General features: G+C 40.2%; 1 protein-coding gene across 1 annotated transcript in view; it reads left to right on the top strand.

Annotated features, from left to right (window-relative positions):
* DNAI3 (dynein axonemal intermediate chain 3) overlaps positions 1-20887 on the top strand; it is a 94602-nt gene that overhangs the window by 18625 nt on the left and 55090 nt on the right. Inside the window, exons 2-5 of the mRNA XM_089909847.1 lie at positions 3950-3988; positions 16502-16704; positions 17294-17398; positions 19989-20138. Coding sequence (XP_089765973.1) covers positions 3950-3988; positions 16502-16704; positions 17294-17398; positions 19989-20138 — 497 coding nt within the window. The remainder of the gene's footprint in view (positions 1-3949; positions 3989-16501; positions 16705-17293; positions 17399-19988; positions 20139-20887) is intronic.

Below are 20887 nucleotides of genomic sequence, written 5' to 3'. Positions count from 1 at the left end.
GTATGCCAGCTGTAGTACTGGACTACTGTACTTTTCAAGGTACTGTACTGTAAGATTAACAATGGTTTTTGTGTGTGTTTGTTTTTTATGTATTATTTGTGTGAAAAGTATTATAAACCTATTACAGTACAGTACTATATAGCCGATTGTGTTAGTTGGGTACCTAGGCTAACTCTGTTGGACTTACGAACAAAATGGGACTTAAGAATGCGCTCTTGGGACAGAACTCGTTCGTATGTCGGGGACTTACTGTAATACATACCCCTTTACCTCTCTGATCAACTTTACCTCCTAGTGTTCCCCTCAATCACTCCACTCCAGCCATCTCGTGTTTTTTTAAAAGTGCCAAGCATACTCGCCCCAGAACCTTTACACTTACCATTCCCTCTGCCTGGAAATACCCTTTTTTTCCCTAGATATCTGTATTTCTGGCTCTCTCCCTTCTCTTAGGTCTTTGCTCCAACGTTACTTAAGTGAGGTCTTCCCTGATTGTGACCTCCCCACTCCTACACTCCCTCTCCCTTCCTACTTGATTTTTCTCCTTAATAGTTATCACCACCTGAAGTACCAATTATTTTGCTTCTTTCTTTGCTCTCTCCCCACTAGGACATAAGCTCTATCAGGGCAGGGGTTTTGCCTATTTTTTCACAGCTGTATTCCTAACCCCTAGGAAATCATCTGGCACATTATAGTCACTCAATAAATATTTGTGGAATAAATAGTGGCGGGGGGGTGACTGTGTGTGTGTGCGCGCACATGTAGGGTGGGTTTGGGTGAGCTTCACAGTGTTTTTGTGTATTTTAAGTCAAATACAGCTGAAATAGAATATGGAGATGGGTACATTGATAAAGAACCTTCTGAGAAAACAGATTAGTTTCAAGGTTTGAAATTACACTAAGTCTGGGAAGTGGGATGAAGGACACTTGAGAGGCTGAAATGTTGGATCAGAGCTGTCCATTGCACAACGTTTAAAAAGTAGAAATTCCTTAATTGTCAGAATCGTAAAATGCTGATTAAATAATAAAATCATACCTTTCTAGGTAAAGACAATACTTTTAAGTAGCTTCATTTGTAATGAAACACAGTAACTATTTATCACTGAAATCCAAGGGATAGTCTCATACAAAGGTTAAGAGCATGGACACTGGAACCAGACTGCTTGGGATCACACCCTGACTCCACCATCCGCAGTTTGCACATACCCTCAGGCAAGTTACCTGACCTCTTGGGTCCTCTGTTTTCACATCATAAAATGAGCATGAATATCATAGTATTAATAAAATGCCTATCTAAAAGAGTGGTTAAAATTAAATAAAGAATGCAGGTAAAGTAGTTAGAGCTGTGCCAGGCACATAGCAGTATTCAATAAACACGAGAATATTATTACTAAAATCATTATTGCCATTTGAAAAAATACATGTGAAAAATCTGAAGGGAAAAGTGTATATACACAGACACACGCACCCACACTTTAGTCAAGATTTAGTAATCAAAGGACTAGGTATAAAGCAATACGTGTGATATTTTGACTGTGGGCTATGAAATAATATTCTACCTGGGGTTGGCTTATTATAATGAGGCAAACCAGTCTCAGATGACTGAGTTGATGATGCAAATTTTTCTCAATTCCTAACACCCTACCCTGTGAGGTAGGTTTTATTATTATCCCCATTAGACAGATGAATCCACTGAGGCTTAGAAGGTAAATAATTTGCCTAGGGTCACTAAGCTGGTAAAAAGTAGAGTCTGTTTTTAGCTCATGCAGCTCAATATCCAAAAAAACAACCCGATCAGAAAATGGGCAGAGGACCTAAATAAACACTTCTCCAAAGAAGACATACAGATGGCCAAGAGGCACATGAAAAGATGCTCAGCATCACTAATGATTAGAGAAATGCAAATCAAAACTACAATGAGATATCACCTCACACGGGTCAGAATGGCCATCAAAAAATCTACACACAATAAATGCTGGAGAGGATGTGGAGAAAGGGAACCCTCTTGCACTGTTGGTGGGAATGTAAATTGATACAGCCACTGTGGAGAACAATACGGAGTTTCCTTAAAAAACTACAAATAGAACTACCATATGACCCAGCAATCCCACTTCTGGGCATATACCCTGAGAAAACCATAATTCAAAAAGACACATGTACCCCAGTGTTAATTGCAGCACTGTTTACAATAGCCAGGACATGGAAGCAACCTAAATGTCCATCGACAGATGAATGGATAAAGAAGATGTGGTACATATATACAATGGAATATTACTCAGCCATGAAAAGGAATGAAATTGGGTCATTTGTAGAGATGTGGATGGACCTAGAGCCTGTTATACATAGTGAAGTAAGTCAGAAAGAGAAAACAAATATATTAAAACATATATGTGGAATCTAGAAAAATGATACAGATAAACCAATTTGCAGAGCAGGAATGGAGATGCAGACATAGAAAATGAATGTGTGGACACAGAGCGGGAGGGGGAGGGGGATGAATTGAGAGATTAGGATTGACGTATATACGCTACTATGTGTAAAATACATAGCTAGTGGGAACCTGCTGTATAGCACAGGGAGGTCAGCTTGGTGCTCTGGTGATCTAGGTGGGTGGGTTGGGGGGGTGGAGCGTGGGAGGGAGGTCCAAGAGGGAGGGGATATGGGGATATATGTATACATATAGTTGATTCACTTCATTGTACAGCAGAAACTAACACAACATTGTAAAACCACCATACCCCAATTTAAAAAAATGTATATTAAATAAAAGTAGAGTCTGTTTTTAAACCCTGCTGGTCAGACTCCTGAAATCACACTCCTAATCATTTAACAAGATGGGACACAGGTGAGCATTGAGGAGATGACAAGGATTTAGTGTCACGGCAGTGATCTTGGCCATACTATGTCCTGTCAGAATTGATGAGTAATTCCATAGCAAACCTTTGGAGGTATTCTCTGACAGTGCAAATTAGGACACAGTGGTTACATGTACATATGCTAGGACAAAAGTACTATTTAAATTATGTCATTTAAATGTATGTATGTGCACATGGTGAGTCTGTGTCTGCCCATGGACTTTAAGCCTGTGTTTTTAGCTGGGTCACCTGACAGGGAGCTAGGCACAGGACAGTGCAAAACAGCTCCCTGAAATGGAAACAGGAGCAAGAGGCAGGGGATCCAGTATCCTCTCTTGTGGTTCCATGGCAGGGCCTGTGGCGGAAACCTTGAAGTGTTGGCAGGTCACCTCCTTGTGCTTCAGTTGAATGGCTCTGCTGGAATGGCAAGATCTCATTAGGAAGATTGTTGTTGCAATAAACCTGTGGTCACAGAACACCCATTCTGTGAAGATACATGTTGATTTAGCTGAGGGCAAAACTTAGAAAACATATTCTTATGTTTACTAAATGATAATGCTTACTATTTGGAACTGTAAACCAGAATTTACTAATGATATTCTCTCTTTATGCAGCCTAAGTTAGAGCCATGGCTCCAAAACGTCAAAAACAAAAGCGCTCAAAACGTGGCAAAACCAAAATAACGTTACCTGGTAGGACTGCTTTTTCATCAATGGGATTTTTATGGATTTAGTATTCGTATGTATATTAGCAGCCAAAACGATCATGGTTTTATGTCTCAAATAAATGTTTTTGCTGTCATAAAGTCAAACACAAGTGGAATTCAAAACACGGGGATTTATTATTATTTTTATTCATTTCATTACAATATCAATTAAATGTCATATAATAAATGTCATAGCAAATATATCACTATGAGATAATTCTGTAAGAAAGACAATTATTCAGTTTCTATTTAATTATTCACAAAATAGCTTAAGTCTTCACTGTGTATTTGCCTTATGTTTTATGTTTTAAGCCTTGGTAGAAGATTGTAGTAAACTAAGATACATATTCGACTCAAAAATGTAAATTTGACATCATTTTATTATATTCTAGTTAGTGAAGAAGCAGAACCTGTGAATATGGAGAGCATGGGTAAGTGGAAATACAATTTAGAATTTACGTCCCCCGTTCTACAACATTTTAATATGCAATAAGCAAGGGAGAATATTACAGATTGAAATGATTGATCAAAATGTGCATGGACTAAAGTTACATCATGTCATTTGGAATATAAAATAAATTTTTTAAAGAAAAAATAAAAAGCAAGAGTGGAAGAGAGAATTTCAAACTGAGAAATAGACTTGGACCAAGCAGTCCCTTAAAAATCCAACATTGTATGATTATTGAGAGACCTTTTATAACTGTAAAGGGTGTTGTCAGCAAGTCATTACTTTTATTATAATAGTATTTTTCAAACTCTGATCATGGGCAATATTTATCTGTACGCTACGGTGGGGTTCCGCTATTTCAAGGAAAGAGGCTGATTTTTAAGCAAATAAACTAGAACTTAAACAACCGAACTAATATGGTTCCTACATTTAGAGGTTATATAATCTTATTCCAACAACTTTTATTTTTGTTGTTGTTGTTGAAACTTTTTCTCAGAGTTGCCTTAGATGATACACTTCATATTTAGAAACAGAGGGGAAACAGTGAGGGTGGGGAGGAAGAATCTCTAAAAGCCTTGCTGGTCATTGTAAAGATTTTGGCTTTTAGGATGGGGAGCTGTTGGTATTTAAGCAGAGAGGTAACATGATCTGACTTACTTTTTTTTTAATTTATTTAACATCTTTATTGGAGTATAATTGCTTTACAATGGTGTGTTAGTTTCTGCTTTATAACAAAGTGAATCAGTTATACATATACATATGTCCCCATATCTCTTCCCTCTTGTGTCTCCCTCCCACCCTCCCTATCCCACCCCTCTAGGTGGTCACAAAGCACCGAGCTGATCTCCCTGTGCTATGCGGCTGCTTCCCACTAGCTATCTATTTTACGTTTGGTAGTGTATATATGTCCATGCCACGCTCTCACTTTGTCCCAGCTTACCCTTCCCCCTCCCCATATCCTCAAGTCCACTCTCTAGTAGGTCTGTGTCTTTATTCCCATCTTGCCCCTAGGTTCTTCATGACCGCTTTTTTTAGATTCCATATATATGTGTTAGCATACGGTATTTGTTTTTCTCTTTCTGACTTACTTCACTCTGTATGACAGACTCTAGGTACATCCACCTCGCTAAAAATAACTCAATTTCGTTTCTTTTTATGGCAGAGTAATATTCCATTATATATATGTGCCACGTCTTCTTTATCCATTCATCTGTCGATGGACACTTAGGTTGCTTCCATGTCCTGGCTATTGTAAATAGAGCTGCAATGAACATTGTGGTACATGACTCTTTTTCAATTATGGTTTTCTCAGGGTATATGCCCAGTAGTGGGATTGCTGGGTCATATGGTAGTTCTATTTTTAGTTTTTTAAGGAACCTCCATACTGTTCTCCATAGTGGTTGAATCAATTTACATTCCCACCAACACTGCAAGAGGGTTCCCTTTTCTCCACACTGTCTCCAGCATTTATTGTTTGTAGATTTTTTGATGATGGCCATTCTGACCAGTGTGAGATGATATTTCATTGTAGTTTTGATTTGCATTTCTCTAATGATTAATGATGTTGAGCATTCTTTCATGTGTTTGTTGGCAATCTCTATATCTTCTTTGGGGAAATGTCTATTTAGGTCTTCTGCCCATTTTTGGATTGGGTTGTTTGTTTGTTTGATATTGAGCTGCATGAGCTGCCTGTAAATTTTGGAAATTAATCCTTTGTCAGTTGCTTCATTTGCAAATATTTTCTCCCATTCTGAGGGTTATCTTTTCATCTTATTTATGGTTTCCTTTGCTGTGCAAAAGCTTTTAAGCTTCATTAGGTCCCATTTGTTTATTTTTGTTTTTATTTCCATCTCTCTAGGAGGTGGGTCAAAAAGGATCTTGCTGTGATTTATGTCATAGAGTGTTCTGCCTATGTTTTCCTCTAAGAGTTTTATAGTGTCTGACCTTACATTTAGGTCTTTAATCCATTTTGAGTTTATTTTTGTGTATGGTGTTAGGGAATGTTCTAATTTCATTCTTTTACATGTAGCTGGCCAGTTTTCCCAGCACCACTTATTGAACAGGCTGTCTTTTCTCCACTGTATATTCTTGCCTCCTTTATCAAAGATAAGGTGAACATATATGCATGGGTTTGTCTCTGGGCTTTCTATCCTGTTCCATTGATCTATATTTCTGTTTTTGTGCCAGTACCATACTGTCTTGATTACTGTACCTTTGTGGTATAGTCTGAAGACAGGGGGCCTGATTCCTCCAGCTCTGTTTTTCTTTCTCAAGTTTGCTTTGGCTATTTGGGGTCCTTTGTATTTCCATACAAACTGTGATTTTTTTTTGTTCTAGTTCTGTGAAAAATGCCAGTGGTAGTTTGATAGGGATTGCGTTGAATCTGTAGATTGCTTTGAGTAGTATAGGCATTTTCACAATGTCGATTCTTCCAATCCAAGAACATAGTATATCTCTCCATCTATTGTATCATCTTTAATTTCTTTCAAGGATCTCATTCAGATTTCATGAAGAAATTAAAACCTTTACAGACAAGCAAACGCTAAGAGAATTCAGCACCACCAAACCAGCTTTACAACAAATGCTAAAGGAACTTCTCTAGGCAAGAAACACAAGAGAAGGAGAAGACCTATAATAACAAACCCAAAACAGCTAAGAAAATGGTAATAGAAACATACATATCAATAATTACCTTAAATGTAAATGGATTAAATGCTCCAACCAAAAGACATAGACTGGCTGAATGGATACAAAGACAAGACCCGTATATATGCTGTCTACAAGAGACCCACTTCAGACCTAGGGACACACACAGACTGAAAGTGAGGGGATGGAAAAAGATACTCCATACAAATGGAAATCAAAAGAAAGCTGGAGTAGCAATTCTCATATCAAACAAAATAGACTTTAAAACAAGGACTATTACAAGAGACAAAGAAGGACACTACATAATGATCAAGGGATCAATCCAAGAAAAAGATATAACAATTGTAACTATTTATGCACCCAACATAGGAGCACCTCAATACATAAGGCAAATACTAACAGCCAGAAAAGGGGAAATCGACAGTAACACAATCATAGTAGGGGACTTTAACACCCCATTTTCACCAATGGACAGATCATCCAAAATGAAAATAAATAAGGAACCACAAGCTTTAAATGATACATTAAACAAGGTGGACTTAATTGATATTTATAGGACATTCTATCCAAAAACAACTGACTTATGTTTTTAAAGGGCCACCCTGGCTACTCTTTTGGGAATTGCAGGGGCAAAGACAGAGGCAGAGACTAGTTAGGAAGCTATTGCAACAATCTAGGAAAGAGATGATGGTGGCCAGGCCAAGGGAGCAAAGGGGTTGCAGGTGTGGTGTGTGAAGGCAGGGAGGTGGTGGGAGGATGTTAGCTAACAATAAATAGCATTGGAACTGGGTGTGCTGCCCAACAAATGTTTAATGAATGCACCACCCAGAAACTTGGGAGTTATCTTTGACCCCTTTCTTCCCGTCAACACCTCCTCACTTGCATCTAAACCATACCAAGTCCTGTCAATTCAACACCTAAAACATATCTCAAACCCATTCAATTCACATAATCTCCACATCAGCAACCTTAGCCTCCACATCCCTCACTTAGATTAGATCCTTAATCCCTAACCAGTATCCCTGCTTCCACTCAGCCTCCTTCAATGCATTCTGCACACAGAAACCCTCTGACTTGCCTCTTTCCTGCTTAATCTCTCCCATGGCTTTTCTTTGTCCTTATAGTGGTCCTGGCTCCACCTTCCTCTCTGACCTTGTCTCTCTATCCTTCACCTCCATCTACAGCTCATCAGCCTTACTTAGCACAAAACATAGTGAATTTGTTCCTGCCTCAGGACCTTTGCTCTTGCTGTTCCCAATGCCTGGATAAGCCTTCCATCCACCTACCTCCTTCTCATCATTCAGATGCAGACTCCAATCTAATCTCTGCAAGAGGCCTTCCTTGAAGGCATTTCTTTCACCTAGTACCCTATTTTATTGCCTTCATAGCACTTATAATTCTGAAGTTAAAGTACAGTCAATTCTCATTATTCATGGAAGTTCTATACAGTTGCTGCAAACGCTGAATTAGCAGATACTGAACCATTGCTCCTAGGGAAAATACAGGATTAGGTTCCTCCAAGCCTCTGGTCACAACATTTCATTAACCAATTAATACATAACCTTGTTTTATGTGTGTTTCTCTTTAAAGATGACTTATTTAATATATATTGCTGATTCATTAACATTGAACTCACAGCCAACAGCACTATAATTCATGCCTGACTGATGCTTATCTAATACACATGTTTTCTTGTAAAACATATCACAGCCTTCTTGCACTTAGGAACACTAGAGAGCACTTTAGCAGTAAGCTTGGGGACCATTTTAAATAGGCAAATCACCAATACAAAGCACAAAAATGTGAAAAATGTGGTACTATATAGACAGTGGAAAGACACTGTTTGCAGTATGAGAGCACATGGAAGATGGTAGAGCATCATCTTGTTTGACCTTACCTGGCAATGTGCACATCAGGCAATTCACATTTTTTGTCACTTTAAGCATGCCCACTAATGAACGTGAAAGTGCCACAACTATCGATCTTGGGATTACAAATACATTTTAGCAAGTGAATTTGCAAATATAAAATTTATGAATGAGGATGGAGCATATTTATTTGTTTATGCATTTATAACACGTAGCTGTTTACATACATACCCATGCTGGCCCTCCCTTGTGTGTGCGCTCTCTCTCTTTCTTTCTCTCTCTCTTTTTTTCACACACACAAGCTTCAGGGGAACAGAAACTCTTGTTCACCCCTCTACCCCAATGCCTATCTTGATACAGAATAAGCACTCAATAAATATTTGTTGATTGATTGATTGAATAAATGAATGAATTGCTTTCCCTGTTCTTCCTGTTTAGACAGACCACCAGCACTACCACCCTCCTTAGTTCTATGTTCTATCTCTCACCCTGTTTTCTCCTAGATAGCACTTGTCACCTTATGTCCTTATGTATTTCTGAGTGTATTTATCTATTTAATGTCTGTCTCCCCCTCTAGATTGTATACCCTGGCACTAGCACCATGCTTTTCACATAGTAGCTGCGTAGTAAATATTTCCTGACTAAATAATTAACTGGTAATTAAATCCATGGACCTGAGAATGGGGCATGGTGGAGAGGTTTCAGCTGAAAGTAAATGGGCTGAAAAATAGATGTGAGTATGTTTCTTTAAGGAGAAAAAAAAAAAGAGAAAGAAATCTTAGCACTTTGTAGTGAGACTTGAGGGTAGGTTTTGACTTAGCATCCCCTTATTTTACAGCCTCTCTCTCTACTCCCAGACTCCCCTCAGGCAACACCAGGACCCTCTGACTTCCTTGATGTGGGGTCTGACATTGTCAGCTGTCACTCAGGACTTGTGGCTGTTATGCTGCAGGGGACTAGGTTTCCCTTTCCTACCAAGGAACCAAGGGAGCAATAGACTAGCTAAAAACTGTCTCCTAATTAAGGCAACGTCTGGAGGTTTCTAGAGAAGAGGTATGATTTTTACATGTAGTTAACATTTATGGAGCAACAGCTTTGTGCCCGGCATACTCCTCTCATCCCTTCAGCTCTAGAAAGTAACATTGCTGTGGCCATTACAAGATGGAGGTGCTGTGACTCCCAAAAGTTAAATAATTTACCCAAATTATAAGTCACACTTTAATACAGGTTAGAGTATCTGTGGTGTATTAATGGTCTATTGCTGCTATAACAAATTACCACAAATTTATTATCATACAATTTTAGAAATCAGGAGTCTGAAATTACTTTCACTGGGGTAAAGTCAAGGTGTTGGCAGTGCTGGTTCCTTCTGGAGGCTCGGAAGGGATAATCTGTTTTTTTACCTTTTTCACCTAATGGCTCCCTGTGTCCATTGACTCTTGGCCCCTTCCTCTGTCTTCAAAGCCAGCAGCATAGCATCTTCTAATCTTTCTCCGGCGTAGACCTCTGCCTCCGTGTCACATGTCCTTCCTTGGCATTGACCCTCCTGCCTTTCTCTTATAAGGACCCTTGTGATTACATTGGACCCATCTCAGGAGCCCAGTAATCTTCCCATCTCAAGATCCTGAACTTAATCACACCTGCAAGTCCCTTTTGGCATGTAAGGCAACATATTCACAGGTTTCAGAAATTAGGACATGGATATCTTTGGGGGGACATTATTCTGTTTACCACAAGTGGTTAATAGCACAGTTTTTGGAATTAAACAGATGTGGTTTGAATCATAATTCTGCCACTTAATGACTGTGTGACCACAAACAACTTCACCTCTCTGGGCCTCTGCTTCCTCATCTGAAGGATGAGGTAGTGATACCTACCTCATGAGCTTGTTGCAGAAGTTAAATTAGGTAGTACCTGCACATTTCCTTACAGAGGGCTGTCTCAAAGAAGGTTTGCATTTTACTGTTGTTAGTATAAAAACAAAATACTATAAAGATAGAGAAATAGGGAATTCCCCTGCGGTCCAGTGGTTAGGACTCCGCACTTTCACGGCCAAGGGCCCGGGTTCATTCCCTGGTCAGGGTACTAAGATCCCACAAGCTGCACGGCACGGCCAAAAAAAAAGATAGAGAAATAGATCAGTGAATGAGAATAAGGAGTCCAAAACTATATTCACGTATATATGGTCGATTGATTTTCAACAAAAGTAAGTACAAAGGCAGTTCAGTGGAGAAGAGATAGTCTTTTCAACAAATGATGCTGGAACAGTTGGATATTTACATGCAAAAAAGTGAACCTCAATCCATATCGCACATTATATACGAATATTATCTCAAAATGGATCATAGACCTAAATATAAAACCAAATATTGTAAAACTTCTAGAAGAAAACATAGGAGAAAAATTTTTGTAACCTTGGATTAGCAAAGATTTCTGAGATACAACACCCCAAACTGTAACTCTTAAGAAATCTTTGCCTAATTCATTTTTTCTTTTATGAAATACTAGTCAGAAATATAAAGGAATGAGCTACTGCTACGTGCAGCAACATGAGTGAATCTCAAAATAATTGTGCTGAGCAAAAGAAGACAAACAAACAAAAAGTGTTGTGCAATTTTTAAGGAAATGTGCATGGACTACCTAATTTAACTTCTGCCACAAGCTCATGCGGTAGGTATCACTACTTCATTCCTCAGATGAGGAAAGAGATGCCCAGAGACGTGAGTTTTATAACTATTCCATAAAAAACAAACTACTTATCTATAGCAATAGAAAGCAGAGCAGTGGTTACCTGGGAGTGAGGAGGGGTGCTGGGAGAAGGGGCAGGAGGAAACTTTTGGGGATTATAGATTTGTTCTTCATCTCTATTGTGATGATGGTTTCATGGGTAAATGCATATGTTTATCAAATTGTACACTTTAAATATATACAGTTTATTATTTATCAATTATATCTCAATAAAACTTTTTTTTTTAAAGTAAACAACAACCAAAATGCTAAAAGATGAAATGCACGGGGCTTATTTACATACTCTGGTTCAATATGCAGGACAACTGATGTGTGACCTATGATTTATATTGCACCGGCCTCTTCCTTGCGCGCACAGCAAGATTCCGAGCTAGTTAGTTGTGTGGAGCTTGAGTCTGTCTTTGGTTCCTGCTCTACCAAGTGAATAACTGTCATTCACTGCATCCTATACAGTGTATCTCTCTTACCTCCCTGACTATCTGTGAAGGTGGAGGAGGACCATCTCCTGTCCTCTGCTGTGTTCACGTTTTTTTTTTTTTGCGGTACGCGGGCCTCTCACTGTTGTGGCCTCTCCCGTTGCGGAGCACAGGCTCCGGACGCGCAGGCTCAGCGGCCATGGCTCACGGGCCCAGCCGCTCCGCGGCATGTGGGATCTTCCCGGACCGGGGCACGAACCCGTGTCCCCTGCATCGGCAGGCGGACTCTCAACCACTGCGCCACCAGGGAAGCCCTGTGTTCACCCTGTGTTCACACTTTTGAGAGAAAGTGTGGCCTGCTAGTTACAGTGCAGGGACCTTGGTTTGGATCCTAGCTCCCGTATTTCTAACTCCCAGCCCCCAACCTTGGATACCTTACTTGGACTCTGTGGGCCTCAGTTTTCTCAGCCAAAAAATGGAGACAGGGCCTTCCTGGTGGCGCAGTGGTTGGGAGTCCGCCTGCCGATGCAGGGGACACGGGTTCGTGCCCCGGTCCGGGAAGATCCCACATGCCGCGGAGCGGCTGGGCCCGTGAGTCATGGCTGCTGAGCCTGCGCCTCCGGAGCCTGTGCTCCGCAACGGGAGAGGCTACAAGAGTGAGAGGCCCGCGTACCGCAAAAAAAAAAAAGGAGACAATTACAGGAGCGGCGTCTGAATGTTGTTATGAAGAGTAAATGAATTAATAATCCATGTAATGTGCTTAGAATAGCGTCTGGCAGTAGGTGCTTCACAGAAGCTACTATATTTAACATGCTGTTATTTACTCACACTGTTATTCACTTACTGCACTGGCCTGGCCCCCTATCCAGTAGGTCTTGCACTCATGGCAGGCACTCCTGACCTCTGTAAGCTTCAGGAGGCCCTGCAGCCCTTCTCCTCTGCTCCAACATCTTTCTCACCCTCCTGGACCACTCTGCTGGAGGCACAACTGAGCCCAGAGCCCATCTCATCGCTAATCACCAGAGCCTCATTGTTATATACCTACAGTGCTATCTTCAGTGCAGGCCTCAAAGCCTAAATAACAACAATTCTTACACTGAATTTAGCCAGAGACCCTTGGGGTGGCCAGTAGCGTCAGGCCTTGCTCTATTTAGTTTGACCATTGTTCAGGTAGGGCACGGAGGTACTAGACTCTAGGCGTTCTGTGTAGTCTATAGGCTACTAGTTGCCTGCAGTTATTACCGATTCCTGACCCCAGCCAGAAACAGGCTACTACTACTGCTAACTCCTAGATAAAGGAATGTTAGATCCTCTATTAAAGTTGCCTTGAAAAAGCCCAATTAGTGTAAAAGTATTATTTTTTTGACAAATATCCAGCCAGTAGGATTTGAAGTATGTTTAGTGGGAGCAGGTGACATAGAACACCATCTTTGTCAGTGTCCTTCCAGTTTCGTGGAGGGTAGGAAGCTTTCTGGTCTTTGTGAGCACCTCTGTTTATGAAGGGCGGCCACCTCCTTTTTGGCTTCAGCTCAGTGTGGGTCTCACAGTTCCACCTAGTGGTTTTCCAAGACAAAACTCCAAGGGCTGTTATGCATCGGACACTACAAATTACGGCTGGCAGTGTGATTTTAAAGGATAACTTGCCTGTGAATCAAGTCAACAGCTGTTTTGAGGCAGACCCCGAGGCTGTGACTGCCCTGCCTCGTCACCTCCGCCTCACCAGCAACCAGGATCTGGGCCCTGAGGTCCCCCCAGAGGACGTGCTGGGGGCCTACTGTGTGTGAAGCTCTGGAGACCTGCATCCCAGACGCCAGCACACTGCCTCCTGTCATAAGCACCCCCGGGATCCTGCGTGCCCTCTGGCCCTGGACCATCCCGTCCCTGACACCCGGACAGCTCCCGCAGGCACATCGAGAGCGGCTTATCCCACCAGCCACAGTTGCTGCACTCTAACCCCAAGATCCCCACCCCTAACCCCACAATAAATATGATCTGATGCAAACAAACAAACAACAACAACAAAAAAAAACAGTTGCCTTTGAGCATCCTCTACATGCAGGTGTTAGGGTTAATATTTTAAGGAGAGATAAAAATGGGCAATTTGTCCCTAATTTATGAACCGCTTGTATTCCAAATGTTTGTTTATTATGCCAACTGATTGCAATTTGGAATATATTTCCATACATAATCAGTGTTATGCATAGAGTCACTAGTAATCACCTGAATAATCATATCATAGAGCTTCCAGGGTGAGGGGTCAATGTTTCTGTGGGAAAATAAGCTCAAAATTCCTACTTGAGAGGCTGCATGCACTTTTCCCCTCGATGACGCACCTGTTGAGCAGTGGGAGGGAGGACGTTGGGACATCCAGGTGTGGGGGGCCTGGAGAGGATGCGAGTGGGTTCTGGGGACCCTGGAGCATAGAGTTGGGGGAGGGAGTTCTGGGGATAAATGCAGAACTGAACCTGGGGTGGTAGAAGCTGATGGTGATAAAAAAGGATAAGAAAATGAGAAGTAGGGTCGAGAGAGAGAAGACTGAGGCAAAACGATACCTTGTCTTCTTCCATCTGCTGTCCCAGGGCTTGCTGCTGCCCAGGACTGACCTGGGGTGGGGGGCAAAGGGACAGGACGAACAGGAATGGAAGCCTGTTGAACCTCCCCTCCCTCCTCTTTTGAGGGCAATTCTGGGACTGGGGAACCAGAGGAGGGAAGAGGGATTCCCTACCTCACCTTCCTCCCCAGTTCCAGGTTTACTAATACAACCTAATTGGAAAGTCAGTAGCTTAAAAGTGTGAAGAACTAGGGCTTCCCTGGTGGCGCAGTGATTAAGAATCCACCTGGCAGGGCTTCCCTGGTGGTGCAGTGGTTGAGAGTCCACCTGCCGATGCAGGGCACACGGGTTCGTGCCCCGGTCCAGGAAGATCCCACATGCCACGGAGCGGCTGGGTCCGTGAGCCATGGCCGCTGAGCCTGCGCGTCCGAAGCCTGTGCTCCGCAACGGGAGAGGCCACAACAGTGAGAGGCCCGCGTACCACAAAAAAAAAGAATCCGCCTGGCAATGCAGGGGACACGGGTTCGAGATCTGGTCCAGAATGATCCCACGTGCCGCGGAGCCACTAAGCTCATGCACCACAACTACTGAAGCCCGCTCGCCCTAGAGGCCGTGCTCCTCAGCAAGAGAAGCCACCGCAATGAGAAGCCCGCGCACCGCAATGAAGAGTAGCCCCCGCTCGCCGCAACTAGAGAAAGCCCGCGCGCAGCAACGAAGATCCAACGCAGGCAAAAATAAATAAATAAAATAAATTAATTTTTTTTAAAAAGTGTGAAGAACTGAATAACAAGTTTGACTGAAAAAGAGCCCTAGGGAGCAGAGGTACCTATCTAGGGTCAAGGGAAGGTTTCTTTAAAATGGGAGACCATTGAGCAAATCAAACATGCTGAGGTAGGAAAGGTTGACGGGAGAGGAAGAGTTGATGGGCTGAGAAGGGTGGAGAGGGGCAGGCAGGTCTTCGAACTGGAGGGAAGGGCAGAAAGACGGGGCCTGTGCTGATGAGCTGGTGGGCAGGGCTGCGGGACCTCAGGATTCTTTGCTGTACAGACACAGAATCCTCTGTGAGAGGAAGCAGGGTCACCTGGTGAGAGAGAGCAGGGTGAGGGAGGAGGTGTTTTAGGAGAGCAATACAGGTTTGATAGAGCCTAAGGTGGTGATAATACCTTTGAGCCAATAATTTCACTTTTAAAACCTATCCTGGGAAAATAATTTGAAAAAGAACAGATACATGTATATGTATAACTGAAAAAAAATATGAACTACTATTTCAACTGTCATTCAGGCCATTTCTGTACATTCTCATCATATATAACTGTCTTGGTTCTTATACTTTTGTTATTCATTAGATCTTAAGTATTAGTTTTGAGAATTTGACCTTTGTCTTCTTTCAGATTTAAAATATAATGTTAAACCACAAACAAAAAAATTTTTTTAAACCTAAGAAAATAATTTGAAATGTAATAAAAGTTTATAAACTATATATTTGTTTGTAGAGTTATTTATAATCACTAGAAACAAATGAGAAAAAATGTAATGCTTACCAACAACAGAATAGTTAAAAATTATGCTATAGAATTACATTAATTTAAAATGATGCGTTAGAAAAATTATATAATGTCATAGTAAAATTCTAGTGACATAATAGTAAGTATGAAAGGCAGGATTTAGAATTTCATTTAACATACTATATATGGAGTGACTGGAAGGAAATAGAGCAAACGATTAATAGAGGTTCTCTCTTGAGAGATAGAATTATGGGGAATTGTTATTTTCATCTTTTTATCTTTTTGACATTAAAAAAATTTTATTTTATATTGGAGTATAATTGATTTACAATGCTGTGTTAGTTTCAGGTGTACAGCAAAGTGATTCAGTTATACATATATCTATTCTTCTTCAGATTTTTTTCCCATTGAGGTTATTATAGAATATTGAGCACAGTTCCCTGTGCTATACAGTAGGTCCTTGTTGGTTATCTATTTTAAGTATAGTAGTGTGTATATGTCAATTCCAAACTCCCAGTTTATCCCTCCCTGCTGCCACATTTCCCCTTTTGTAACGATACGTTTGTTTCCTAAGTCTGTGAGTCTGTTTCTGTTTTGTAAATAAGTTCATTTGTTGACATTTTTTATAATGGATAAACTTACTTTAAAAATATGAACAATGATTTTAAAGTCTTTTAAAATTTTAACCAAGGCAATTATTTAAAGCAAACAATTGCATGTTTCCTAGTGTTAATATTTTAAATGGTTATATTTAATGTCCAAATTCCACTTTGCCTTTCCCAGGTCATCCAGAAATTTATCCTTTAGTGTTAACTAACAAGACCCAGGAGATATTTAACTGCAGAATAGATGAAGATGTCACAGATGAACAACCTTATAAACTTATCAGAAAAGAAGATATTTTTTCAGACTTTGAAAACAGAGCTGCAGTATCTGATTTCTACCCAGTCAAAAAAATTATTCAGGTAAGTACAGTATCCCTCTTTATTTTTCAGTCCTACCTCAAGAGGTTCCTGATACATAATCACAAAAGTTGGAGAGATTTCTGAGTTCAAATCTGGCATTTCCCATTACTTTGGGCAAATGCTAGCTTGCCCATCCCTCCTTGGGAATCCTTCTTGATGACCTTTTGTGAAAAGCGAACTCCTATCTGTGACATTTTGTCTTACTCCACACCCAGAAAAGCTCATCCTTGCCCAATTTTAGCTAGAAAGGGAACCTACCCTTATTTTCCCATACTGCTTTAATTGTTTAATTCATAATTTTAGTCCTGATTTGTCCACAAACATGCTACAGAGCACAATACCAAATAAAAGGAATGCTTCCTTTTTTTCCTGTTAGAAATAAAATTGCATGGTAAGTTTCCCTGGACGGATTGTGTTTTAAGAGCATTTGTAAGTTAATAAAATAACTTTGCAATTTGGGGTTATTAACCATAGGTTAGCACTATGGTTATCTTCTATGATTGATTAAAGAAATATTAATTTGTGTCAAATCTGAATAAACTGAATGACTACTGAACATTAACCTTCTTTTTTGATTATATTTTTGTAGGAATATCCTGGAGATGAGCTTCTCCTTGTTTACGACAAAGACTTCAAATATGGACTTAACTTTTATCTTATTGGAACTGAAGAGGGCAAGGAAAACTATTTAAATGTAAGCACACCCTAAGCAATCTGTTGATTGTCAGAAGGAAGCAGTACCTCTGGGGGAACCCCAGACATGGTCATGATTATTCTTGTTCAGCTCTGATTCCGGGGCCTAGAGTAGGTGGGCTAAGGGTGAGCTAACTCAGACAACTCAGGGTAGCAGATACTCTACTTATTTGCCCTTCATTTACCCAGTGGGACTGGAAACAACAAATCTGGAGTACCACTGCTCTCGGCCATTCTTTGGCCCACATTCCTGCTTCTTCTCTTGCCATCACCATGACTTTGGGTAAGCTACTGAACCTCTCATCTGCAAAACGGTGGCACCAATAGGGCTGTTGTGAAGATTAAATGGGCTGATGCAGGTAAAGCCCTTTGTATAGTGCCTGGCACAAAGCTAAGTGCTCCATAAATTTTTGCTATGATTATTTAAAAGCAAAATTTTTAAAGGACAACTTGGTCAATGGGCAATTGAGGGGAACAGGGTGTCAAAGATAAGCAGAATATAAAAGAATGGTAGTTTCCAAGGAAAGGAAGTCAGTTCACCTTCGGGATGTTGCGTTCAAAGTGGTCATGAAAGGCAACAGGTTTCTGACACTTGCCTTCCGGTCTGGCATCCTCATGGGGAGGTTTGGTCAAACTGAGGGAGACAGAGGGGTTTGTGTGGTTGTCCAATAAGCAAGAAAAATAAAGGAAAGCCGTAGAATTTTAAAATATCGAACACTTTTTACATTTGAAATAATTTCTCAGTTAGCCTTAATATTTTCAGTTTTATTTTTATGATTGCTTTATTCTGTGTTTTAATTTTTTTATTATGGTGAAATATTTCAAGTGTATAGAAAAGCACAGATGATGAAACAAATATCTATACAGTCACCACTCAGAATTAACAAATGTCAATATTTTATCATATTTACTTCAAATTCTTTTGAAAGGAAAGAAAATATAAGAGATAATGTTTCACTGCCTCTTACATCCTCCTTAATTCAATTTTTCTAACTTCTCTCTATAAGGAACTATTATTCTAAGGTTGTTATATAGTCTTCTGTCCATGGTTTCATACTGTTACCATGCATGTATGCTCCACAAATAATACATTTTATTGTTTTATTCATTTAAATTTTATATAAAATTATATTATACAACTTGTTTTGCAACTTTTGTTTTTCACCAAATTGTAAAATTCTAGGATCTATTCATGTTGATATGTTTAAAATCATATACATGTAGATTGAGTTTGTTCATTGCAACTGTTTTATGAGATTTTTATCTTCTGACTATACCAAAATGTATCAACCCTTTTCCCTATTGATATTCATTTGGTTGCCCATTTTTTCACTATTATGAATAAAGTAGCAGTGAACATCTATATATCTATATATGTACCTGTATCTATATCTTTATCTGTCTGTATATCTTCTTGTGGACATCTTGGTTTAAAAAACATTTGCTCTTTATAATTTAATGGATATCATATTTATTCATACATATAATCCTGTCATCAGAAAAACATTTCATTAAATCAGAGAAAATTAGTTTTATATTTTATCAGGTTTTAGCATTCCATATTCTTAAAGGCATACAGTAAATGCTTTTTTCTTACCACACATCTTTTCCTTTTTTTCCTCTCCCCTCTTGATTCTTTCATCTTCTTTATATATATATATAGATAGATAGATAGATAGATAGATAGATAGACCCTTGATCTCTTTCTTTTTTGTCATTCTTCCTTTTTATTTTTTTACATAGTTTCCCTCTCATAGTTGAAAAGCATGAACCAACAAAGAAGAAAAATAATAAGAGCTTAACAAATTTATATAAAAGCAAAGTTTATTGCAAAATATACATGTGTAATTATAACCTAAATTTGGTAATATGTATATATATTTGCTGAACTTATCTCTTTTTTATTAATTGAAGTGTAGTTGATTTACAATGTTGTGTTAGTTTCAGGTGTACAGCAATGTGATTCAGTTTTATATACATATGTGTATATATGTATATATATATTCTTTTTCAGATTCTTTTCCCTTATAGGTTATTACAAAATACTGAGTAGAGTTCCCTGTGCTATACAGTAGGTCCTTGTTGGTAATCTATCTTATATACAGTAGTGTGTATATGTTAATCCCACCTCCTAATTTATTCCTCCCCCCTTTCCCTTTGGCAGCCATAGGTTTTTTTCTGGTAATATATTTTATTTTATTTTTTAATATATTATTTTTAAAACTTTTATTATTATTTATTTTATTTATTTATTTTTGGCTGCGTTGGGTCTTTGTTGCTGTGCGAGGGCTTTCTCTAGTTGGGGTGAGCGGGGCCTACACTTTGTTGCGGTGCACGGGCTTCTCATTGCAGTGGCTTCTCTTGTTGTGGAGCATGGGCTCTAGGCGTGCGGGCTTCAGTTGTGGCTCACAGGCTCTAGAGCGCAGGCCCAGTAGTTGTGGCGCATGGGCTTAGTTGCTCCGCGACACGTGGGATCTCCCCAGCCCAGGGCTCGAACCTGTGTCCCCTGCATTGGCAGGCAGATTCTTCACCACTGCGCCACCAGGGAAGCCCTGGTAATATATTTTAGAATCCTATTTATTTTATTGCAGCCTCCAGAAGTTCCAGAAGAGCAAGAAGAATGTAAAGAGCATATTCCTGAAGATACGTATATTTATAAGCCACCTATCTCTAAACCATGGGTTTCTCTGGGCAGTGAAAAAGAAATTGAGGAAGAATCGGTTAAAAAATCCACAAAAGAGGTAAGCAGCTTGAATATGATGTCTAGCCGTCACCTCCCTATAGCTGAGCAACACGTATCCCTGAGGGATCAGTGTGATTTGCTGTGTTTGCTGCAGGGATATGGCTTTTTTTGATAGAAGAATGGTCACTGTCTTAGGGGGGTGTTATGGGCTGGACTGTGTCTCCCTCCAAAAGATAAGTTGAAGTCCTAAACCCCAGTACCTCAGAAAGGAAATGAGGGGAGTTTTATCCAATACGGCAGGCGTCATTATAAGAAGACGCTCCTATGAAAACATAGAGACACAGGGAGGACGCCATGGGAGACGGAGGCAGAAATTGGAGTGATGTATCACAAGCCAAGAAACACCTAGGATTGCTGGCCATCACATCAGAAGCTGGGAGCAGGCAGGGAACAGATTCCGCCTCAGAAGGAACCAACCCTCCAACACCTTAGTTCAGACTTCCAGCCTCCACAACCAAGAGAGAATAAATTCCTGTTGTTTTAAGCTACCTAGTCTGTGGTATGTGGTTACAGCAGCCCTAGGAAACTAACTAAGTGGCATTCCCAGATCAGCCCCTGAGAGGAGCAATCGTGTGCAAGTGATTTATTATGAAAGGGCCCCATAAGAGAATAGGAAAGCAGCAGGACCGAGACAGAAGCCCTGCAAGGGTGCACTCTCAGGCAAAAGTCTGGCAGAGTGAAGGCTTCAGCCTGCACCTCTAGGGAACTCTGGAGTGTAAGTTATACCTCAGAGTTGTCCCAAACGGA

Source organism: Delphinapterus leucas, chromosome 1 (genome assembly GCF_059928025.1).
Source record: "Delphinapterus leucas isolate spDelLeu-1000000601 "Yukka" chromosome 1, BTC_Dleu_Yukka2, whole genome shotgun sequence".
NCBI classification, from domain to species: Eukaryota; Metazoa; Chordata; class Mammalia; order Artiodactyla; family Monodontidae; genus Delphinapterus; species Delphinapterus leucas.
The sequence above is the reverse complement of the archived record's forward strand: the minus strand, read 5'-3'. Positions and strand labels throughout refer to the sequence as shown.